Source organism: Quercus robur, chromosome 2, assembly GCF_932294415.1.
Source record: "Quercus robur chromosome 2, dhQueRobu3.1, whole genome shotgun sequence".
In the NCBI taxonomy this organism is placed as follows: Eukaryota; Viridiplantae; Streptophyta; class Magnoliopsida; order Fagales; family Fagaceae; genus Quercus; species Quercus robur.
The window spans coordinates 67,047,100-67,070,605 of record NC_065535.1 but is presented as its reverse complement, the minus strand read 5'-3'; the positions used below and the strand labels follow the sequence as shown (position 1 = coordinate 67,070,605).

Below are 23,506 nucleotides of genomic sequence, written 5' to 3'. Positions count from 1 at the left end.
CTCAATTTTCTAGGGTTTAGGACTTGTCCTGTCAGCCCATACCTAGAGTGGTTGGGGGTGGCTGTAAAAGCTGAAGAGTATGGTCCGGTCAGGTGCAGAGTGCTTTATTGCAATATTGGCAGCCTTTTACTTGGGATGCTCCTCCACTGTGCTCGCCCTTCCTTTTAGGGGCACTATGGGATGCCGAGCACAAGGTCATCCTCGGCCACATCCTTAGGCCATTTTGGACTCCCATGGTGCGTCCTCGGCAATATCTCTCCTCGGCCCAAGCCTTGGGCCTTAATATAAAATGGGCCGGGGTCATAAATTCTCTGACCCCACATATATAATTAAAGCCAAATCTAAGTAAAAATTCAATGAAATTTTAAATTGGACTTTAATTGTTGTCTACATTTACACCTTGTGTTGTATCTATTTTTTTTTTTTTTTAATTTTTACTAATATTTTAAGTGAATTAATGTTGTGCAAAAGATGAAGAGTCTAATATAAATAAACCATAAAAAAACCAATAATAATAAAAAGTAAATTCATGTGTATATTCAAAAAAACTAAAATTAAAAAATAAAAGGTGAGGGAGAATAAAACTCATCTATGACTATATATATTGTAAGGACTCAATTCGTAACAACCCCAAGATGGTGTTGGGTTCGCACGTTAGAGGCCCAAACAATATAATTTGTAGAGCGTGGGTTTGAAAGGCTAGGCCTTGGTCACCGGACAGCGGTTTGGGTGGTTCCGGTCACTGAACCTCGTCCGAGGAGCGTATGGAGCTTTGTGCTCTTATTATCCTCCTTTTTCTAGGACTCCATGGTTTGGGAGACGGGTTGTCCCCCCTTTCTGTATTGCCTCTTTCTCCTTTTTATATTAGCGTTTACCTTCTCTCCAGCGTCCACGTGTAAGCTCAATTTTCTAGGGTTTAGGACTTGTCCTGTCAGCCCATACCTAGAGTGGTTAGGAGTGGCTGTAAAAGCTGAAGAGTATGGTCCTGTTAGGTGCAGAGTGTTTTATTGCAGTATTGGCAGCCTTTTACTTGGGCTGCTCCTGCATTGTGCTCACCCTTCCTTTTAGGGGCACTATGGGATGCCGAGCACAAGGTCGTCCTCGGCCACATCCTTAGGCTGTTTTGGACTCCCATGGTGCGTCCTCGGCAATATCTCTCCTCGGCCCAGGCCTTGGGCCTTAATATAAAATGGGCCGGGGTCATAAATTCTCTGACCCCACATATATAATTAAAGCCAAATCTAAGTAAAAATTCAATGAAATTTTAAATTGGACTTTAATTGTTGTCTACATTTACACCTTGTGTTGTATCTAATTTTTTTTTTTTAATTTTTACTAATATTTTAAGTGAATTAATGTTGTGCAAAAGATGAAGAGTCTAATATAAATAAACCATAAAAAAACCAATAATAATAAAAAGTAAATTCATGTGTATATTCAAAAAAACTAAAATTAAAAAATAAAAGGTGAGGGAGAATGAAACTCATCTATGACTATATATATTGTAAGGACTCAATTCGTAACAACCCCAAGATGGTGTTGGGTTCACACGTTAGAGGCCCAAACAATATAATTTGTAGAGCGTGGGTTTGAAAGGCTAGGCCTTGGTCACCGGACAGCGGTTTGGGTGGTTCCGGTCACTGAACCTCGTCCGAGGAGCGTATGGAGCTTTGTGCTCTTATTATCCTCCTTTTTCTAGGACTCCATGGTTTGGGAGACGGGTTGTCCCCCCTTTCTGTATTGCCTCTTTCTCCTTTTTATATTAGCGTTTACCTTCTCTCCAGCGTCCACGTGTAAGCTCAATTTTCTAGGGTTTAGGACTTGTCCTGTCAGCCCATACCTAGAGTGGTTGGGGGCGGCTGTAAAAGCTGAAGAGTATGGTCCTGTTAGGTGCAGAGTGCTTTATTGCAGTATTGGCAGCCTTTTACTTGGGCTGCTCCTGCACTGTGCTCGCCCTTCCTTTTAGGGGCACTATGGGATGCCGAGTACAAGGTCGTCCTCGGCCACATCCTTAGGCCGTTCTAGACTCCCATGGTGCATCCTCGGCAATATCTCTCCTCGACCCAGGCCTTGGGCCTTAATATAAAATGGGCCGGGGTCATAAATTCTCTGACCCCACAATAGCCCCTCAAAATCCTGCTGTCCGACCTCTTGGTTGGAGAGGAGGGTTTTGGTAATGCAAAGCCTTTATTACAGTTTGTCTAGCTTTGCCCCTCATTAATGTCGATGTCTCTTCATCTGCCTAGGAAATACGCCGGGTTACGAGACATTCTTTTAGATTTACTCACGATGCGCTCCTGCCGTTTCAGTGTACGAGGCGTGTCTTTAATAAATTCCCTTTACGAGGCCACTCAAATCTGACGGTTATAGACGGCGTGGGGGAGTTGAGTGGATACTATCTCGTTTGTAGTTCTTCTTGGAAATCTATATGGATTAAATGCCACCAAACTTGCCTTCCATATAAGAAGCAAGGTAAGAGGTTACTTCCTTTACATAGAGACCCTTTAATCTTTCTAAAGTTTTAAACCTCCAGCTGCGCTCAAAGTTTTCCTTATCAGCACAACCAAACCTTAGAGTGTGATATGTCTGAGGTAAAAGCGGGGGTGAAGGAACCACATCCTCTCCAGAAGCACCGTGTCACTCCGAAGCTTAAGATGGCTCAGTCAGGGCAGGGTAGGCAGAGACTCAAGATATTTTTCATCTTCCTTCAGTCAAAATTCGAAGCGATTATTCGAAGCAGATGTTAATCACATCAAATTTTTGGTGCAACGGAGCTGGGGTTACTCATCATCAGTACCATCCGCTCTCTTTCGAGCATAGCTAATATGGCACTTGCGTGATAGGAGTCAAGGCTGACGCAGGGATTAAGTATCCCTGCTTCCTCTTCTCTTCCTTCACTGGTGCCTCCTTTTACCTCCCCTTCTTCTTCTTTCCCATCACCGGATCCATCCTGGTGCTTTTACTTCTTCCTCTTCTTCTCCTCTTCCATCAAAGGGGGTCACCCTCTCATACGTAATCGTTACTGGAGCAGAGTTTAGAAAGACTTGTCGTTTCCTTGTATTTTTCATTTTTGCTTTTGTAATTAGCTTCCCATATAGGCTTGTTTAAGCCCCTCATTGTACGTTGTACTACTTTTTTATATTAACAAAAGTTGACATCATTTTATTCTACGTATTCTTTCTTTTTTGCAATAGCTATGTTGTGAATGGATGTGCTATTATATGATTATATATATATATATATATATATTATTCTAATCAATACTTAGGGTCGAAACCCTTGTTAAGGAAAAGAAATTATTCTAAGAGTATTGAAACTATTCGGCACAATAATGCCGACCTGAAAAAGGTTACATACCTAAGATTAACCTAGATGACGGCTGAATGCTCGATACCGTGTAGGAGGCAATCATCCGAGGATGGGTAACCCAAAATGAACTGCCCATGCGGGTCGCCCAGTACTAGGGTGCTTTGCCACCTTCCTACTAACCTTCATAGCCTTAGCCATTTTTGGCATCCGGTCCTAGGACTGAAGTACGACCGTACCGAACTTAAACGCTCGTTTGCATCAGTTCCCTTAGAACTGAGGATCTGATGACAGGTTGGGATCTTCATTCCGTCTAGGACTTAATCCGACTTTTAATAAATAACCTTCCTGTAGGTCTGAGCAACCTAGAATTCTTCTTAAGTGGTTGGTTTCCCCATAGGTTTGAGTCCGAGGACCATGCAATACCTTGGTTCTGTCCAAAGCTTAGTTTTTTAAGTAGTTGGTTTCCCCATAGGTTTGAGTCCAAGGACCATGCAATACCTTGTTCTGTCAAAAACTTAGCTTTTTAAGTAGTTGGTTTCCCCATAGGTTTGAATCCAAGGACAATACAATACCTTGGTTCTGTCCAAAACTTAGCTTTTTTAAGTAGTTGGTTTCCCCATAGGTTTGAGTCCGAGGACCATACAATACCTTCGTTCTGTCCAAAACTTAGCTTTTTTAAGTAGTTGGTTTCCCCATAGGCTTGAGTCCTAGGACCATACAATACCTTGGTTCTGTCCAAAACTTAGCTTTTTTAAGTAGTTGGTTTCCTCATAGGCTTGAGTCCGAGGACCATGCAATGCCCTAGTTCTGTCCAAAACTTAGCTTTTTTAAGTAATTGGTTTCTCCATAGGCTTGAGTCCGAGGACCATACAATACCTTGGTTATGTCCAAAACTTAACTTTTTTAAGTAGTTGGTTTCCCCATAGGCTTAAGTCCGAGGACCATACAATACCTTGGTTCTGTCCAAAACTTAGCTTTTTTAAGTATGACGAGGTTAGCCCCTTGGGGGATTAGCCCCTCGGTCAAGGTGTGGGACATTGATCCAACGTTGAAAGCCCCTGGAACAGTCTGCGTTACTAACGTTTCGAAGCGCAGCCCCTAGTGGAACTTGATGTTAAGACACAACAACGGGCTGCGAGAAGTGATGGAAGGACTTCTCGTTCCACCGCCTGGGCCAACGCACAAGCCTTTCCCACAGACGTCGCCAATTGTAAGGACTCAATTTGTAACGACCCCAAGATGGTGTTGGGTTCGCACGTTAAAGGCCCAAACAATATAATTTGTAGAGCGTGGGTTTGAAAGAGTAGGCCTTGGTTACCGGACAACGGTTTTGGTGGTTCCGGTCACTGAACCTCGTCCGAGGAGCGTATGGAGCTTTGTGCTCTTATTATCCTCCTTTTTCTAGGACTCCATGGTTTGGGAGACGGGTTGTCCCCCCTTTCTGTATTGCTTCTTTCTCCTTTTTATATTAGCATTTACCCTCTCTCCAGCGTCCACGTGTAAGCTCAATTTTCTAGGGTTTAGGACTTATCCTGTCAGCCCATACCTAAAGTGGTTGGGGGTGGCTGTAAAAGCTGAAGAGTATGGTCCTGTCAGGTGCAGAGTGCTTTATTGCAGTATTGGCAACCTTTTACTTGGGCTGCTCTTGCATTGTGCTCGCCCTTCCTTTTAGGGGCACTATGGGATGCCGAGCACAAGGTCATCCTCAGCCACATCCCTAGGCCGTTCTGGACTCCCATGGTGCGTCCTCGGCAATATCTCTCCTCGGCCTAGGCCTTGGGCCTTAATATAAAATGGGCTGAGGTCATAAATTCTCTGACCCCACATATATAATTAAAGCCAATGCTAAGAAAAAATTCAATTAGATTCTAAATTAGATTCCAATTGTTATCAAATTTTACGCCAAGCATCCTATGTAAGATTTTTTTTTTTTTTAAAAAAAATTTTTGTTCTAGGTGAGTTAATATTGTGCAAAAAATGAATAGTCTAATATAAATAAACCATAAAAAACCCAATAAACAAAAATAATAATAATAGAAAGAGTAAACTTATGTGTATATATATATTTTTAAAAAAAACTAAATTAAAAATTAAAAGAGAGAGAGAGAGAGAAACTCATCTATAACTTAAAAAATGTCTAACTCTTACACCGAGAATAATTTGAACCCATATATGTGTGAAATTATAACTATTTTTAATTATCGTACATATGCACAAGTTATATATTAGTTTACATATAAAAACAAATACTAAAACTTTTTTTTTTTTTTGATAAACGAAGACTAAAACTTATTTATAAGTAAGGTATGATCCTCAATTACATTTAAATATATAGTTGTGTTAAAAATAATTATCAATAAAAAATAAAGATAAACATTATTTGTTTTTCATCAATTAATACAATTATGTATTTGAATTTAATTGAAAAACTTAATATAATCCGCGTGGTGCTTGTCTCAAGTCTAATTTGTTTTTAGTGTAAATTACAAGTTACCTTTTTGTGGTCCTGGCTAATAACAATTTAGACCCACAAGCTTTTTCAATTGTTAGGTTTTAACCTTCTAAAATTTAAACTAAATTGATATTCCAAAATAAATAAATAAAACTAAAATAAAATCATTAGGGATACTTGAGACCGAATTTTAACAATTTCATTTTAGTTCAAACCTTAAAAGGTCAAATATTACTGTAAATAGTTTTGTGAACTAAATTGCGATAGGATCATATACATAAAGGGGAAAGGAAAAGATTTCTTCTTCCCCCCACCAACTTTGATCTTGGATCCTGAAGACAAGAACATACAAATGATAAAACTAACCACCAAATTCAAGAATTTTTTGGTTAGATATTTGAATATTTTGGTATCTATTTTATGATAATTACTATTTATGATTAGACCAACACATCAATTGATTTCAACAACAACAAATTTGACCAGTTAAGTTAACTAAAACACACCACCAAACCCAAGATTGGTATTGTTGTTTTTAGAACTTCAATAGGTGACAAAGAACAGCAATGATGGTGAAGAAACGTTATTGTTTACTACTTATCTTACCCATAGATTTTTTTTTTCTTTGATAATTTATTCATGACTACTTGCGGAAACTAATATTATGAATACCATTTCAATACATATTTTGGTTTTTTCATTAGAATAAAATATTTTGGTATTGATATCACCAGCTTATTTCGGCATACATTCTAAAATTACCGTTAATATTTATTGTGGGGCCAGGGAACTTATGATCTGGCCCACGCTCTATTAGGGCCCGGGGCCCGTGCCGAGGAGGGTATTTGCCGAGGACGAATGAGGAAAGGCCGAAGTGTCGGGGGGAACAGCCGAGGATGACCCTATCCTCGGCACTCCAAGACTTCAAAGGGAAGAGCAACGTCTCGTTGAAGGCTGCCCCCAAAAAGCCCCCTGAAAAAGATGCGAGTAGAATGGGACCCACGTGGGGGTACGGTGCGAAACTGGTACAGGGTGAATACATCCCCTCCGCATTAAATGCATCCGCCAATGTCCTAACCATGTTAATGAGAAAAGACGCTTGGACAGGGTGACTTCGATCATCGCAACTAACAGAAAGTAAGGAGGGACAGCTGATGGGACGGGTACTGAAGTAGGCACCTGCCTGATCAACAAGTGGAGGGCTAAGATCAACCAAGAAGGGCTATATAATGTGAAGGTTAATGCACCAAGAACGGGGCTGGGAAAAATGGCCAAGAACCAGAGTCTCCCAGTTCGCCTCCAGGAGAAAGGCTCCTCGAACGAACACGATTTAACTCTGTATGAACACCACGACAAACCACGGTCATGTGACCCAGGACTTAGCCTTCCAAATCCACGCTCTACAAATGATATTGTTTGGGCCCTCTTTACGTACGAGCCCAATATTATCTTGGAGTCATTACGAATCGAGTCCTTACATTTATAAAATAGTTATTTATATTATAAATATTCAAATTTTTAAACAAATACAATGTTTGAAAAAAAAAAAAAACCATTACATAAATAATGTACCATCCAAGAAAAACCATTCCCCACAGCCCACGGGAATGTCATCTCTAGAGCATTTATCATTCCTGTGGGTCCGCTTCTCAAAAATAAATGACCACAAATTATCAAAGTATCAACTTCATCTTCAATATGAAAAATTTTGGTGCCACAAATTATACTGTACATCGCCCACAACGCGCCTTGCGAGTTGTGGTTGGTTCAAAGGATGACCCATCATCATTCTTTTACTAGTTATATCTCGCCACATAAGTGAATTGTTGATAAAATTATGCACTAATTTATGGCACTAATACTTCTCCTTCTCTATTGTATGTTTTTTTACTCTCACAAACCGGTGGCCTCTGTTCTCATCCGTTCCATCTTTCTTTTTTCCCCTTTTCCAATGTCAACGGTAACAAGAGAGCAATAATATAACATCAAATTGTTCATTCATATCTCCTGTGAAGAGAAAGATCTAACTATGGATTCCATGCCCAACAAGAAGAAGAAGCTCCACATAGCCATGTTCCCATGGCTAGCTTTTGGCCATATGATCCCCTACCTCGAGCTCGCCAAGCTTATGGCTCAAAAGGGTCACCATATCTCCTTCATATCCACCCCTCGAAACATTGATCGCCTCCCAAAACTCACTCCCAGTTTGGCTTCCCACATAGACTTGGTGAGGCTTCCATTACCCCACGTGGAAAACCTCCCAGAAGATGCCGAGGCCACCATTGATGTCCCAAACAACAAACTCCCGTACCTCAAGAAGGCTTATGATGCTCTCCAAGACTCCATGGCTCGGTTCCTACAAGACTCACACCCAGACTGGCTTCTTTACGACTATGCTCCTTATTGGTTACCAAGTATAGCCCGTAAACTCGGCATCTCAAACGCCTTCTTCAGCACAGTCACTGCGGCTTTTCTCAGTTTCATCGGCTCCAAAGCCCATCTTGGTGAGCGTAAGAACCCCGAGGATTTTACTGTGCCGCCCACCTGGGTCCCATTCCCAACCACGGTGACAATGCGCTTCTTCGAGGTCATGAAAGTCTTTCAAGGCGGCATAAGCACCGACAAGTCCGACGTCTCAGAGATTTTTCGAGCCGTGGAAGTGCTCGATGGCTGTGACATAGTGGCCGTGAGAAGCAGCGTGGAATTCGAACCAGAATGGCTACGAGTTCTTGAGGATCTTCACCGGAAACCTGTTCTTCCCGTTGGTCAACTTCCCACTGTTGTGTACGACAATGGTGATGAAACTGTGACTTGGTTGTGGATGAAAGACTGGTTGGATAAGCAAGCCAAAGGTTCTGTAGTGTACGTAGCATTTGGGAGTGAAGCGAAGCCTAGTCAAGAGGAACTCACTGAGATTGCTCTTGGGTTAGAACAATCCAACTTACCCTTCTTCTTGGTACTAAGAACTCGACGTGGCCAAGCTGATACTGAGTTGATCGAGTTGCCAGAAGGGTTCGAGGAGCGAACCAAAGGACAAGGATTGGTGTGTACGAGTTGGGTACCTCAGCTCAAGATTTTAGCTCATGACTCCATTGGTGGATTTTTCACACACTCTGGGTGGAGCTCTGTGGTGGAAGCACTTCAGTTTGAGAGAGCTCTCATATTATTGACCTTCTATGCAGACCAGGGGATTAATGCTAAGGTTTTGGAAGAAAAACATATTGGGTATTTAATACCGAGGAATGAGCATGATGGATCATTCACTAGGGACTCGGTGGCTAAGTCTTTAAGGATGGTGATAGTAGAGGAAGAGGGCAAGATTTACAGGGACAAGGCTAAGGAGATGAAGGCCTTGTTTGGAGACAGGACAAGTCAAGATCGATACTTGGATAGCTTCCTTGATTACCTAATATCGCATTCGAAAAACATATGCAGTTGTATAAATCCTAGTTAATTAGTGGTAATTGTATTTGCTTCAATGCTTTTATCTCAATTACTTTGTGTATTTGTTTCAAGATATGGTGATTGAGGCGTATGTCCTTGTAGCAGATTGTTTTTGTGTTTTAATAAAGTTGTATTTGTTTGAAAGAAAATCCTAGTGAATCTTCCGAAATTTGTGTTGTAAATTTGTAATTACAAACTACATGTGGAATTGTGGACAGTTTTCTCCGTCTTCTTGCTTGAACGGCAAGTTTCACAACCATACCTTCCACTATTTCTTTATTATGTGAGGTGTTATTTCAATTAGAACCCATTAAATTGTTTTCCAAATTTTCGTTCTTAGTCATAGTGTGTGATGTAAAAAATTTCCAATCAAAACTTTGATAAATTCCATAGAAAGTTGGAGTTTTTTTTTTTAAAAAAAAATTATTATTGTATACCTTTTATACATGTTAATTAAGAGGATAATAAAGAATACGGTTTAGAATAAAATAAAAAGATATAAAAATATTTGTACACAAGTCTTTGGACCATGCTAAGATCATTGCTTACGTTGTTTTATACAATTGTTTTTAATTTTTAATTTATTGTATTGTTATATCAAGTTAATGGTATTTTAAAAATGTACAATGTTCTTGCGTATTGCACAAGTTAAATATTAATATATATAAAAGAGAAATATTATTTCACTTCTATTATTTACTTAGAAAAAAATTAAGCAACTAAGGTGATTATTATTTTCTTTCTCTTCCATCCTCTTAAACTCCGCGGTGGTTATCGTACCATATGGGTGACATTAGCGTGCTTTAAATTAGTTTTCATAAATAATTTTATTTCATTTTCTTTATTTTATTTTCAAATCTCTGTTATGAATAAAATTATAGTAATAGAGTTTTGATTTATTGCATTCAGTCTTGATATTATTTAGACATTCTTGAAACTAGCAAGTGCTAATATGCTATAGTTTATAAGCTAAACCAAGATATTAGATATGTACTTATCTATCATTTCGGATAAGAAGTCACATTTGTGGAAGCGACCGTTGTGATTTTTGACCTCCCACTTTATGACGCTTCTTTCACAGAAAAGGAAAGAAAATAGAAATCCAATGCAGACCAGTGACAGTTTCTCTCTCTTTCTTTGGTTTTGTTGACAAGAACTTTGATATGTTAGATTTTATTTGGCTGGATTCTTTTTCCTTATTTTCGTGGCTATAATCCATCCGACTGGATCAAATAACCTTTAATCATCAAGTTGTTTTGGGTTACACACATGTTGCGTCATGCGTGGATGCATTCTTTGTTTTATAAATTTACTAAAAAAAAAAATTACATGAATCATAAAAGAAGTAATTGATACGAAGAGACAACTGCCACTTTATCCAAAAAAAAAAAAAGTTGTTAATAAGTACGAAATTTAAGATATATTTTATCAACTTAAAAATTATAAGAGAATAAAAAATTTATATATTTGTAAAATATAAAAATCTTAAAAATTTATACAACATGGTGAAACCATATGACATTGCTACAGCGTTTAAACCTAACTTTTATTATATAGTATATGATATGACTAACATAATTAGTTTATTAATAATCCATACTCAATAAAAAATTTAAAATTAATGAGTGATTGTTGTTGATTTTATTTTATGTCATTATTGTTTTGTGATTTATTTGAACTAGCATTTTAAAATGAAGACTCCCTTTGGAAATTAATATAAATATAACAACCATTCAATACATATAAATATTTAAACACCGTTGACCTTTGGACTAGATGACAAGATAGTAAAAATAGTGAAATGTTTTTTTTTTTTTTTTTTTAGATTACTATTTTAAAATGGAGATTCATAAATAACAACTGTAAGGACACGATTTGTGACGACCCATGGTAGTGTTGGGTTCGCACGTAAAAAGGCCCAAACAATATCATTTATAGAGCGTGGGTTTGAAAGGCTAGGCCTTAGTCACCAGACGGTGGGTTTTTCATGGTGTCCGTACATAGTTAAATCGTGATCGCCTTAAGAGTCTTTCTCCTGAAAGCGGGCTGGGAGGCTCTGGTTTTTGGCCATTTTTCCCAGCCCCTGCTCTGGATTGCTTACTTTTCCTTTTATACTAGCATGCATTCCTTATCCTCCGTTCACGTGTAGGATCGACTTTTCCAAGACTGATACTTGTCCCATTAACCCATATCCGGAGTGGTTGGGGGTGGTTGTAAAAGCTGGAGAGTATGGCTCTGTCAGATGCAGAGTATTGAATGGCAGTAAGGGCAGCTTTTCCTGGTTGTTATACTTTCCAGCGTATCTTTCTCTATTGACCTAGATGTTTTAGATTTTTTTCCAAACTGTTCCTATACCGTTTTTGCCCTTCCTTCCAATGAGACCTCGGATATGCCGAGGACTGAATCGTCCTCGGCTGTGTCCCAAGACTGTTTTGTACTTGTATTACCGATCCTAGGCCATAACCTTCCTCGGCTCGGGCCTTGGGCCCTAATGAATAAATGGGCCAGGGCCACAAATTATTGGGCCCCACAATAGCCCCTCAAAATCCTATTGTCCGACCTCTTGGTTGGAGAGGAGGGTTTTGGTAATGCCAAGCCTTTATTACGGCTCGTTTAACTCGGTCCTTCATTAATGTTGGTGTCTCTTCATCTACCCAGGAAACATATCAGGCTACGAGACATTCCTCTAAATTCATTCACAATGCGTTCCTGCCGTTTTGCTTATCCAAAACGCGCCTTTAATGATTTCCCTTTACGAGACCATTTAAATTCGACGGTTATTGACGGTGTGGGGAAGTGGAATGGGCATATTCTCGTTTACAGATTTTCTTGGAAATCTGGATGGATTAAATACCTTCCGTTTTGCCCTTCATATAAGAAGAAAAGCAAGAGGTTATTTCTCTTGTACAGAGACCCTTTTTATCCTTCTGAAATCTGAAACACTTAGCCTCCTCCAGAGTTTACTTTATCCGCTAGTTACACCTTAAATTGTGTTACGTTCGAGATAGGAGTAAGTAATGAAGGAACCACACCCTTCCCAGAAATACCATGCTCTTATGAAGCTTAAAATGGCTCGGTCAGGGCAGGGATGGCAGAGACTCAAGATCTTTCTTACCCTCCTTTCAGCCAAAATCCGAAGTAGGGGCTCGTCACGTCAAACTTTTGGCACGACTGAGCTGGGGTCACCCATTACCAATACCAGCCGCTCTCTTATGAGCATAGCTAACATGGCACCAGCGTGTTAGGAGTTAGGATTGACGCAGGGACAAAGTATCCCTGCTTCTTCCTCTCTTCCTTCACTGGTGCCTCCTTTTGCCTCTCTTTCTTCTTCTTTCCACCACCAGATCCATCCTGGTGCTTTTCCTTCTTCCTCTTCTTCTCCTCTCCCACCAAGGAAGGTCCTCCTCTCAATATGGATGCTAATGGAGCAGAGTTTGGAAAGACTTGGGAGCAAAGCTTAAAAAAGATTTCTGGCTGTTCGTTTGTTTTTTTTTTTTTTTATTGTTTTAGTAATTCGTTTTCTATATAGGCTTGTTTAAGCCCTTCTTTGTACACTGTAATACCCCTTTATATTAATAAAAATTATCATTGCTTTACTTCGTATGTTCTATCTCTTTTCTTTTTTGGAATGGATATGTCGTAAATAGACGCTACTTTGCGACTTCTCTTTTATTTCCATACTTTGAACGATGCCTAGGGCCGAAATCCCAGTTAATAAAAAGATCATGCTCTGTGCTTACTGAAACTATCCGAATTAATAATACTGAATCGAACAAATGATACTTAGGGCTGAAATCCTTATTAAGAAGAAAAGGAAAAGATATTATGATGAGCTTATTAGGGCTACCTGGCACAATACCGCCGACCTGAGAACACAATACTTAGGGCCGAAATCCCTTACCAAGAAAAAAGACGTTATCATGAACTTACGAGTGTTGTTCGGCACAATAATACCAATTTGAACAAATGACACTTAGGGTCAAAACCCTTGCTAAGGAAAAGATATTATTATGAACTTAATAGAGTTGTTTGGCACAATAATGCTGACCTGAGAAAGCAACACTTACCCCAAAATAGCCGAGATGACAGCTGAATGCTCGGTGCGGTGTATGAGGTAATCATCCGAAGACATATAACCCAAAAATGAACAGCCCCTACAGGTTGCTGAGTAATAAGGTGTTTCACCATCTTCCTAATAACTTTCATAGCTTTAACCTCTTCTGGTTTTTGATCAGAGGATTGAGCAACTTTAGAATTTTTATTAAGTAGCTAAGAAGTTGGTTTCCCCATAGGTTTGAGTCCGAGGACCATGCAATACCTTGGTTCTGTCCAAAACTTGATTTTGATAAGTAGCTAAGTAGTTGGTTTCCCCATAGGTTTGAGTCCGAGGACCATGCAATACCTTGGTTCTGTTCAAAATTTGATTTTGATAAGTAGCTAAGTAGTTGGTTTCCCCATAGGTTTGAGTCCAAGAACCATGCAATACCTTGGTTCTGTCCAAAACTTGATTTTGATAAGTAGCTAAGTAGTTGGTTCTGTCCAAAACTTGATTTTGATAAGTAGCTAAGTAGTTGGTTTCCCCATAGGTTTGAGTCCGAGGACCGATTTTGATAAGTAGTTGGGGGAATTACCCCCTCGACTATGGCGTGGGACCTTGGTTTGAGGGGAATTAGCTCCCCGGCCAAGCCCCTAGAACCATTCGTGCTGTTGACGCTACGAAGCGCAGCCCCTAGTAAAGAAACATAGCCCCTAGTGGAACTTTACGCTAGAACACTACATCCGGCTGTTGGAAATGATGTGAGGGATTGTCTCAACCCATTACCTGTGCCAAAACACAAGCCTTCCCCACAGACAGCACCAATTGTAAGGACACGATTTGTGACGACCCATAGTAGTGTTGGGTTCGCACATAAAAATGCTCAAACAATATCATTTATAGAGCGTGGGTTTGAAAGGCTAGGCCTTAGTCGCCAGACGGTAGGTTTTTCGTGGTGTCCGTACATAGTTAAATCGTGATCGCCCTAGGAGTCTTTCTCCTGGAGGCGGGCTGGGAGACTCTGGTTTTTGGCCATTTTTCCCAACCCCTGCTCTGGATTGCTTACTTTTCCTTTTATACTAGCATGCATTCCTTATCCTCCGTCCACGTGTAGGATCGACTTTTCCAAGATTGATACTTGTCCCATCAGCCCATATCCGGAGTGGTTGGGGGTGGTTGTAAAAGCTGGAGAGTATGGCTCTGTCAGATGCAGAGTATTGAATGGCAGTAAGGGCAGCTTTCCCTGGTCGTTATACTTTCCAGCATATCCTTCTCTATTGACCTAGATGTTTTAGATTTTTTTCCAAACTGTTCCTATACCGTTTTTGCCCTTCCTTCCAGTGAGACCTCGAATATGCCGAGGACTAAATCGTCCTTGGCTGTGTCCCAAGACTGTTTTGTACTTGTATTACCGATCTTGGGCCATAACCTTCCTCGGCTCGGGCCTTGGGCCCCAATGAATAAATGGGCCAGGGCCACAAATTATTGGGCCCCACAACAACCATTCAATATTTACAACCATATAAATACCCATGGTCTTTGGACTTGATGGCAAGATAGCTAAAATGCTTCTTTTCTTTCCCTTTTTTTTTTTTTTTGGGGGGGGGGGGGGGGGGGGGGTTTACAAATTGCTAACCTAATGTGGGTATTTTTTTGGATTTATTAGGCATATTTTAGCTAAAATAGCCGTTTTCCTAAGCTATTGCAGGTATTCTGATGTGCAACCGTTTGGTAATGTAGTTTAGATAACAGTTTTTCGTTGTTTAAATAACACTACATATTTTCATAACACTTTCACCCACACGTATTTCCACAAAATTTAAATAAGATTACTAGAACAACATTACCAAACAAGCCCTTAGTTCTACATGACATGCCAATGTGCATCTTGGTTGAAACGTGATAAGATAGCCCTCATGCAAACATTTGTTAACTATGTCAGATTATATGGTTGTCAACCTGCTACTTGGATTTGCATCTACCAATACACCCTGTTTTAGTAGAAGCTTTTTGTAAATAAGATATCAAAAATGAAGGAACTCTCCAACAATGTTGTTGAGATCTAATGAAAATTCACAAAAGACAAGTTGGTCTGTCTCTTGTAATGACATAACCTGCGACAATATCTACTCGGCAACTCCTAAAAAAGCCTCATCTTGGGTTAGAGCATTCTCATTGGCAATGGTAAATGGTATATGTTGGGAAAATTTAGCATAAAGACACAAAAGGAGCCTACCAACTGGACTTGTAAAATCTTACAATTGTAAATTTTTCTGCAATTGTACTATAATGCCATCCTAAAGGTAAGATAGCACTATAGCACTTTAGTAAAAATTATAATATATTTTAATTGATAAAGTAGAAGAGAGATAGAGGAGAAGAAAGAAAGAGAGTTGCATTGAAATATATTATATTATTTTTTAGTAGGTAATATATATTATTTTAATTAGTAGAATAGAAAAATAAAAGTTAGGATATTAGTTATGTTATAAAATAGTATGGTATAATTGATAAAGTAATTTTTTGAAATGATAAAATAAAATAAGATAGAAATTGCAGATGCAAATGCTCTAATGCATGCCAAAAATAGGTTACCCTTTCTTCTTTTACAAAAAGTTTTTATTGCTCTCACTTTTTAACTTTCACTTATTTTTCACTTTTTTCATTCCGTAGATGAGATTGAAGGTTGCTGTTTCAACTCTCAATCTTAGCCATTAAACCCAATTGCATATAGGGCAAAACCCACCTGATCTCAATCGGTTTCCATTAACCTATGACTGTATTATCTTCTTTTCAGCGCACTTTTACTTCAGTTGCAAAGAAAGTCACGTCCACTCGGGTGATGCATTCTCAAATGTGCCCAGTTCGTTGCGCCATAGGCTCAGTCATTCATTGGTTAAGTAAATGAAAAAGGAATTGGATAATAAAGAGAGACCACAAAATGTCAATTAAAAGAAAAACCAGAGGAAGTACAAATAAGCAAAATTCCATCCAGCATATTATGATTGACAACTACAACCACTACATTAGATACAATGAAAACTTGATAGGTTATATTTTAAATCCCAAACTACCTGGGGCTAAATAAAGGTGACACCCTCCTTTGAACTATCTCCTGAATCTGTTCAGATGAAAGAACAGATACTCCACCTTCATAATTGGTATTTTCCATCTGCTGATGCAACTGTAAAACACAGGACCCAGTTGAGAAAGAAAGAAAGAGAATTAAAATTCCCTCCCAAGGATAATTAAACTCAACATTGACCAATAAACCACACCAATATGTTTTAACAAATTCATGCTTGTAAGTAAATTTTAGTTGGGCTCTTTATCATGGGACCAATACCATGGCTCTAGAAAGAGCAAGAGTATGGCTTTTGTGTGTCAGATAACAGCTTGCAATAATACCAAGAATGGACATATACCATAATAGTAAAAAAAATGTTGTAACTTTTGCGTGTCAGATAACAAATAGCTTTACAGATTCCAAGTTGGTAATGGATTAATAAGATGGTTGATACTGCATAAGTTCATTGATCTCCACAAAACACAATTTATACTTATGTGAGCTAAAAAGCATATATAGGCCTGTACCTTCTCAAGAATTGCAGATTGATCATCCAAGTGAAATTTGCGCATGTGCTTTAGCGTCTCCAGTTGCTACAAAAGAATTCACCATCTGTACTTCAGCAATATCCATTTTTGACCGACTTTCTTCATCACAAGTTTGAGAAATATTACCTGTTCATGTAGTTTTTGTTGACTATGCATTCTTTCAGTAAACTCATCTGGTCCAAGCTCAGCTTCATCACAGGCCATCTCTTCCCTATCATTTGATGGTATGAGTACTACTAGCAATACACAATTAAAATAAGATCTTTTAAATCAGCTAAAAGCTATTGAAAGAATGAAGAAACCTCTAATTAAAAACTTATCACTCAAACTAATTAAAAAGGGCACGGGGGGAGGGGTTGGGGGGAGAACAAGGGAATGCTATGGAACATTACCAAGCAGGAGGAAAAAAACCATGTATCAGTTTGCCTGCTTTTGTTTTTCAAAAGCACCTCATCAAAGACACAGTGACACAATACCCTTTTCTACTATACATGACAAAACAGTAGCACCAGAGACCAGAATAAAGTAAACTTTTGTAAACCATGGAACACCATTCATTGGAAAGAAATCCAAGCGTCTTAAAAAGTTCATCATACCATTATCCAATTATCCAAATAAAAGGGTATATAAATTGTTTCAGCAAACACATACACAAATATATATATATAGAGAGAGAGAGAGAGAGAGAGAGAGAATGCTTACCTTGCAACAAATTTTAAAAAGCGAATCATCAACTCCTGATCATTCTCATAAATATTCACTTTCCCCAGGCATGATAAACCAAAACTTGGATCTGTAGCACAAAAGAATATCAATTAATAATATTACACCAAGTCGACATCCTATTACATTGTATCTTGGTTATAGGAACTTCCCAGGGGATAATATTGCAAATGGACAGCAGAAATATTGGTTGATCTGATTGTGTGACCAACAATGACTAATCTATTGTCTGTAAATTGTCATGAATTCATAACTAAGGGGCTCTGAATTGTATCAACATCTACAAATTAAGATTCATGTACTAAGGTAAATGTCATAGATTAAGCCTTTAAGAAGCAATTACATGATATATTTATAAAGACACAGGTTCGAGTCCAGCAATCAACCTGCCCATAAAAATATGAGAATGACGCTGCCTACCAATCACACTCCTAGTCTAGACCCTGCAAAATTGGGAGTTTTGCACATTAGATACGACCTTTCTTTTTCTTTTTCTTCTTCTTCTTTAACCAAGTGAATAATTGAATATCAAATCCACCAATGTACTTTTATGAATTCCTTAATACACTACTTCATTGAAACATGCAATGTTATGATCTATTTTTTCTTCATGTTGAATCATAAAAAGGGTAATGTCACACAATATAGATATTTAGACTACATTAATCACTTTTTTAAAATGAGTTTAACAACTGAACAGTGATCACTTACTGATTCAAAGTGAAGTAAGCCAAAGATTAACATGTAACTAAGAACAGTGATCACTTCAAGTTGCAGCACATGCCTGCCGCATGGAGGGAAGACAGTTTTCTATTTGAACTGGACATTCACATTAAAACTAACGCATTTACACTAGTAAGCTGTATAGCCTGCATTTCATCTAGCCAATATGTACCAAATCTTTATCTTTTTTGTTTTAGGGCCAAAAAGTACATCATCTTTACCACTTAAAACAAGAACAACAAAAACTTGAAGAACCTAAGACTAGAGAGCCCTATAGGACAGACTTACCAACACCCATCTCCAGAAATATCTCTTCCTGGATTGCAGTAGTTGCAGCCACAGCTTCCTGCGTAATGTGATAACATAAAAACCAAGCAAGAAATAGATGTAATACTTGATAAGTCCAAGAAGAGAAACCATGCTTGACACAGTGGTAGCATTTGCCACATAGGCCGTAAGATACTCCCCAATATCAGCAAAAACTATTTTTAACAGCAACACTTCTTTTTGAGATCCTACCCAAATAGTCGCATTGAGAAAATCCCATCTCAAAATAATAAAAAGCTCATCACAACTAAAGCCAAACACTCGTATTAGGCGGGCAAAGTAGAGTTTCTCAGGCCACATACAATGAAACATTTCCTAGGCCAAAAGTAAGAGTAATGAGGATTAACAGAAGCCACCAAAGTCAAATTTAACACAAAACATACTATTCCAACCAAGTTAATAAAAGAATTACACTCATGTAATTAGACATCACAGTGAAACCAATTCTGTGAACCCATTTGCCCTTTTACTAATACAAGAATGCACATTAACTGGAATGACAACGGCTCCTAACAAGTAGTACAAAGATCAAATTAATCCAAATTAAACACACTCTTTCTAAATATTAAACTTTACAATAACAAAAGACAAAAGTTACATTACACCAAATTTTTTTATAATCAGAAATTGAAAGCACGAAAACGATCAAAGGGAAACTCACTTGCTGATCTTTAACAGCTTCTGCAATCCTGTTCTTCACATCTGCACATTATTCTCGAAATCTTAAAAACCGAAAAAAAGCTAATACGAAAAAACCCAAAAAAAAAAAAAAAAAAAAAAAAAGAGTTGCAAAGGTACCCACCAGGAAGGGACGTAAGAAAAGTGAAGCGGTTGAAAAGATGGAGCAACTGTTCTTTAGAGAGCATTCCAGAGCTCTGCAACTGCGAAATGACAATAGTTGATGACCCAGACATTTTCGGATCCTAGAGAGGCTCTAAAGTGCACACGATTATCCTAAAATTGCTCTTTTTATTTTTCTCTATGTGGGAAAATTTGTTTTCACTTCATTTTCGGTGTTATTGAGGCCAAACGAGTGACACGCAGTAGGGGTGTGCAAAAAACCGACGAACCGAACAAACCGACCGAAACCGACCGAACTGTTGCCAAATTTTCGGTTTGGTTTCGGTTCGGTTCGGTTTCGGTTTCATTTTTTAAAAACCGAAATTTTCGGTTTCGGTTTCGGTGTTGGATTTTTTCACACCGAAACCGACCGAACCGACCGAATATATATATATTCATGTAACACTAGTACATAACTGATCAGTGGCTTAGTGGTATGCACCTTGTTGTTTGGCTAGCTGTTCCCAGGTTCAAGCCTTCGCGTGGGGCGTGTGTGTCTTTTTTGCTATTTAATTTTTTAAAACCCTAGAGCATGAATAAATACGAAAATACCCCTATTATATCCTTCCCTTTTCTTTTCTTTTCTTCAGGCGCCTCCTTCCCCAACTTTTTCTCTCAATTTTTTCTGTCTCTTTCTTCAAGCTGTGAAAATCTTACACATTTGCACATTATAGAACGCCAAACCAACGAACATTGGTCGGTCTTTCCTTCCATTCCTCACATCCCATTTTCCCACAAACTTTCTCTGCAGTTTCTTGCCTCTGAGTTTTTTTTTTTCGCCGGAAAGTTTTAAGCTTCAGAAGAATTTTCATTTTCCCAGATAAGTTTCCTCTCCATATTCTCTGATTCTTTCTGAACAGATAAGAACATCAAGAATTTCTGTTTTGGAAAAAAGGGTATCTGTTAGCAGAGTTGAAGTGGTGTTTTATTTATTTATTTATTTTTAATCTTTATTTGAATTGGGGTTTGTTAATTCTTGGATAAGTAGTAGCAAATACTGATTTGGAGTGGAATGTTGGTTTTGTTTGTGTTTTGAGCTTATGGTGTGGTTTTGAAAATCTCAATAACCCTCTCTTTGGAAAACCGAAAACCGACCGAAACCGATTGAAACCGAAATACACCGAAACCGATTGATTTCCAGCCATTTCGGTCGGTTTCGGTTGAGAATTTCACAAACCGAAATATTCGGTTTCGGTTGGCCATACCCATACAAACCGACCGAAACCGAACCGAACACACCCCTAACACGCAGCACGCTCTTGTCTTTGCCAAACTTATGTCCTTTTCATATTAATTCCCAAACCCAAGAAAGAAAATGGGTCCTGTGTCCTATCAACAAAAAAAAAAAAAGGTCCTGTGAATTAAACAAAATATAAGGAGTCTGTTCCTTAAAATATATTTTATTTTATTTATTTTTTTTTTAGAAGCAAAATATATCTTATTTCAACAGAGTAAAACAGGGTAAAGTGGACCATCAAAAGTGACAAAAAACGCTTTTTCATCGCCTTTTTTTTTTTTTTTTACCAATGTTTAATCTTATCTGTTTCTCAAACTCTTTCTAAAGAAAATTGGTACGAACGATCAAACCCATTTCCCTAAAAGAATGATCTCGTTTCAATCATAATTCATAATTCTTTAAGCCAAAAAATATTAATCATAACTTGTAAGTAATTAATATTAATCAATTACAAAAATAATAATAATCACAATGATAATGTTAAGCACTATCTATTCTTTATATGACACAATTTAAAAAAAAAAAAAATTGGATGACACATTAACATACACATCAAAAGTGAACGAAATTTTCTTTTTATCATTTCTAAACAAGAAATTGAACAAACAAAGAAACTAAAATTAAAAATATAAAAAGCACTTTAAAACTAAAAACTAAAAAAATAGAAACACAAATATTAAATATTAAGTACATAATTAGGCACCAAATCAGAAATCCTCATCCAACTTGAACACATGGGTGTCACCACCATTTGCATTCAAACTTGACATCACAGAAGCCTTCTGGTACTCCCCAACTCTCTTCTCAAAGAAATTGGTCTTTCCTTGCAACGAAATCAGCTCCATCCAATCAAATGGGTTCTGAACATTGTAGATTTTGCCACACCCCAACGCGCCCAAAAGCCTATCCGCCACAAACTCGATGTACTGGCTCATCAGGTCGCCGTTCATCCCAACCAACGCGCAGGGTAGCGCGTCGCACACAAACTCCCTCTCTATATCCACCGCGTCGCGGACGATAGCCTTCACGCGCTCCTCGCTCAGCTTCTTGCGCAAGAGAGTGTAGAGCAGGCACGCGAAATCGCAGTGGAGACCTTCGTCTCGCGAGATCAACTCGTTGGAGAAAGTTAACCCGGGCATTAACCCGCGCTTTTTTAGCCAAAATATCGCGCAGAAGCTTCCGGAGAAGAAAATGCCTTCGACGCAAGCAAAGGCGATGAGCCTCTCCGCGAACGATTCTCCGCCGTCGATCCACCGCAGAGCCCACTCGGCCTTCTTCGCCACGCAAGGAACGGTCTCCATCGCGTGGAACAGCCGGTTCTTCTCGGCCGAGTCCTTGATATAGGTCTCGAGCAAGAGACTGTACATTTCGGAGTGGATATTCTCGATCGCAATCTGGAAGCCATAGAAAGCGCGAGCCTCCGAAACCTGGACCTCCTTCATGAACCTCCCCGCTAGATTCTCCAAAACGATGCCGTCGGAGGCGGCGAAGAAGGCGAGCACGTGAGTGATGAAGTGCCTCTCGTCGTCGGTTAGGTTTTCCCAGTGACGTACGTCGCCGGAGAGATCGACCTCCTCGGCGGTCCAGAACGAGGCCTCGGCCTTCTTGTACATCTCCCATATCTCCGGGTACTGAATCGGAAACATGCAGAACCGATCCGGGTTCGGAGCTAGCAATGGCTCTTCGGGAATCGAAGGCATATTGGTATTTGAAATTTGAAATTTGAAAGAAATTTGGGAATTAGGGTTTTGTTTTTGTGATTTTGGGTGCTGAGAATTGTCAGTGTTTGGGTGGAATTATATAAGGGTTGGAGTGAGAGAGTTTGCGCGGGGATTTGAAATTTCATTTTGGGGGTGAGAAGCTTGCGCGAGAATGAACCCAAGGGTATTTTGGGAATTTCCCACATTGTCCATATCCGTTATGGTTGGTCTGAGTGCGATTTGTTTTATTTTACGAATATCCTTGGATTTGGTTGGAATTGCGCTTGGAGATAGCGGGCCTTTGTGTAATATTTGAGTGTATTGAAGGGCTTTTTTGGGAAGTTTTCAAACATTAAAGGAAAGGTTAATTTTTAATTTTATTTTATTTTTGTAGTGAAGCTTGCGAGGGAAGCTTTGTGGGAAAATTAAACAATTTGTATATTAGCGGGAGTTTTTGTTTGGCGCCATTTTGAACTTGGAATATTCTCTATTTTTGGTATGTGTTTTGAAATTGAACTGGATTGCAAGGAAAAAGGAGCACACGGTTTTTACTTTTTACCTTGGCTCCTAAAAATAACGTGTGCTGGATTCAAATTTTTACTTCCTTTATTGGATTTGGATTCACATTAATGGGTCGGGCCCCCAACAGTGTAATTTTGTTAATGGTGATTGATTGATTGTGTACAATTTATTGAGTCAGGTGCCAATCAATCAAGCCGATGTGGGACTGAGGCTGAGGGTACATATTGATAACGGTTTCGCCAGATGTGAAAAGATATGAGTTGTCTCTTGTTAGACTATAAAAAGTAAAAAGGGAAAATGATAAAAATTACTACTATTTTTTTTTTTTTTTTTTAGAAGATATTACTACTATATCTATGTGTATGCAGTGCACACGATGCAAGCACATATTCATACGCCATAAGCTCATTTGCGTGTGTCCAGGCACAGACTAACAGTGAATGGCACGTGCTATGCGTATGTGCAACATGAATAAAGTGTAAAGAAAATAAAACAACAACGGCCAAATGGCCAAGATATCAAACGATTATATGATCAATGGAATGTTCATATTAATGTTATTTTTTTCTTTTAAGTCT

At 38.7% G+C, this 23,506-nt stretch overlaps 3 protein-coding genes across 3 annotated transcripts; 1 reads left to right on the top strand and 2 right to left on the bottom strand.

The window, feature by feature from the left end:
- The first annotated feature begins 7,511 nt into the window (after nt 1-7,511).
- On the top strand, nt 7,512-9,374 carry LOC126714620 (UDP-glycosyltransferase 91A1-like). The gene has a single exon (XM_050414843.1). It carries the CDS (start codon nt 7,791-7,793, stop codon nt 9,213-9,215), a length of 1,425 nt encoding a protein of 474 aa, XP_050270800.1. The 5' UTR covers nt 7,512-7,790; the 3' UTR covers nt 9,216-9,374.
- A 6,783-nt stretch (nt 9,375-16,157) lies between these two features.
- LOC126714619 (uncharacterized) lies at nt 16,158-19,665 on the bottom strand. Its single transcript, XM_050414842.1, has 7 exons — nt 19,432-19,665; nt 19,291-19,331; nt 18,591-18,648; nt 17,559-17,649; nt 16,983-17,067; nt 16,836-16,901; nt 16,158-16,425 (listed from the first exon to the last, which is right to left on the bottom strand). The coding sequence occupies exons 1-7, from the start codon at nt 19,541-19,543 to the stop codon at nt 16,312-16,314; spliced, it is 567 nt and encodes a 188-aa protein (XP_050270799.1). The 5' UTR covers nt 19,544-19,665; the 3' UTR covers nt 16,158-16,311.
- A 1,600-nt stretch (nt 19,666-21,265) lies between these two features.
- LOC126714618 (ribonucleoside-diphosphate reductase small chain) lies at nt 21,266-22,557 on the bottom strand. Its single transcript, XM_050414841.1, has one exon. The coding sequence runs from the start codon at nt 22,404-22,406 to the stop codon at nt 21,414-21,416; it is 993 nt and encodes a 330-aa protein (XP_050270798.1). The 5' UTR covers nt 22,407-22,557; the 3' UTR covers nt 21,266-21,413.
- Between the last annotated feature and the right edge of the window lie 949 nt (nt 22,558-23,506).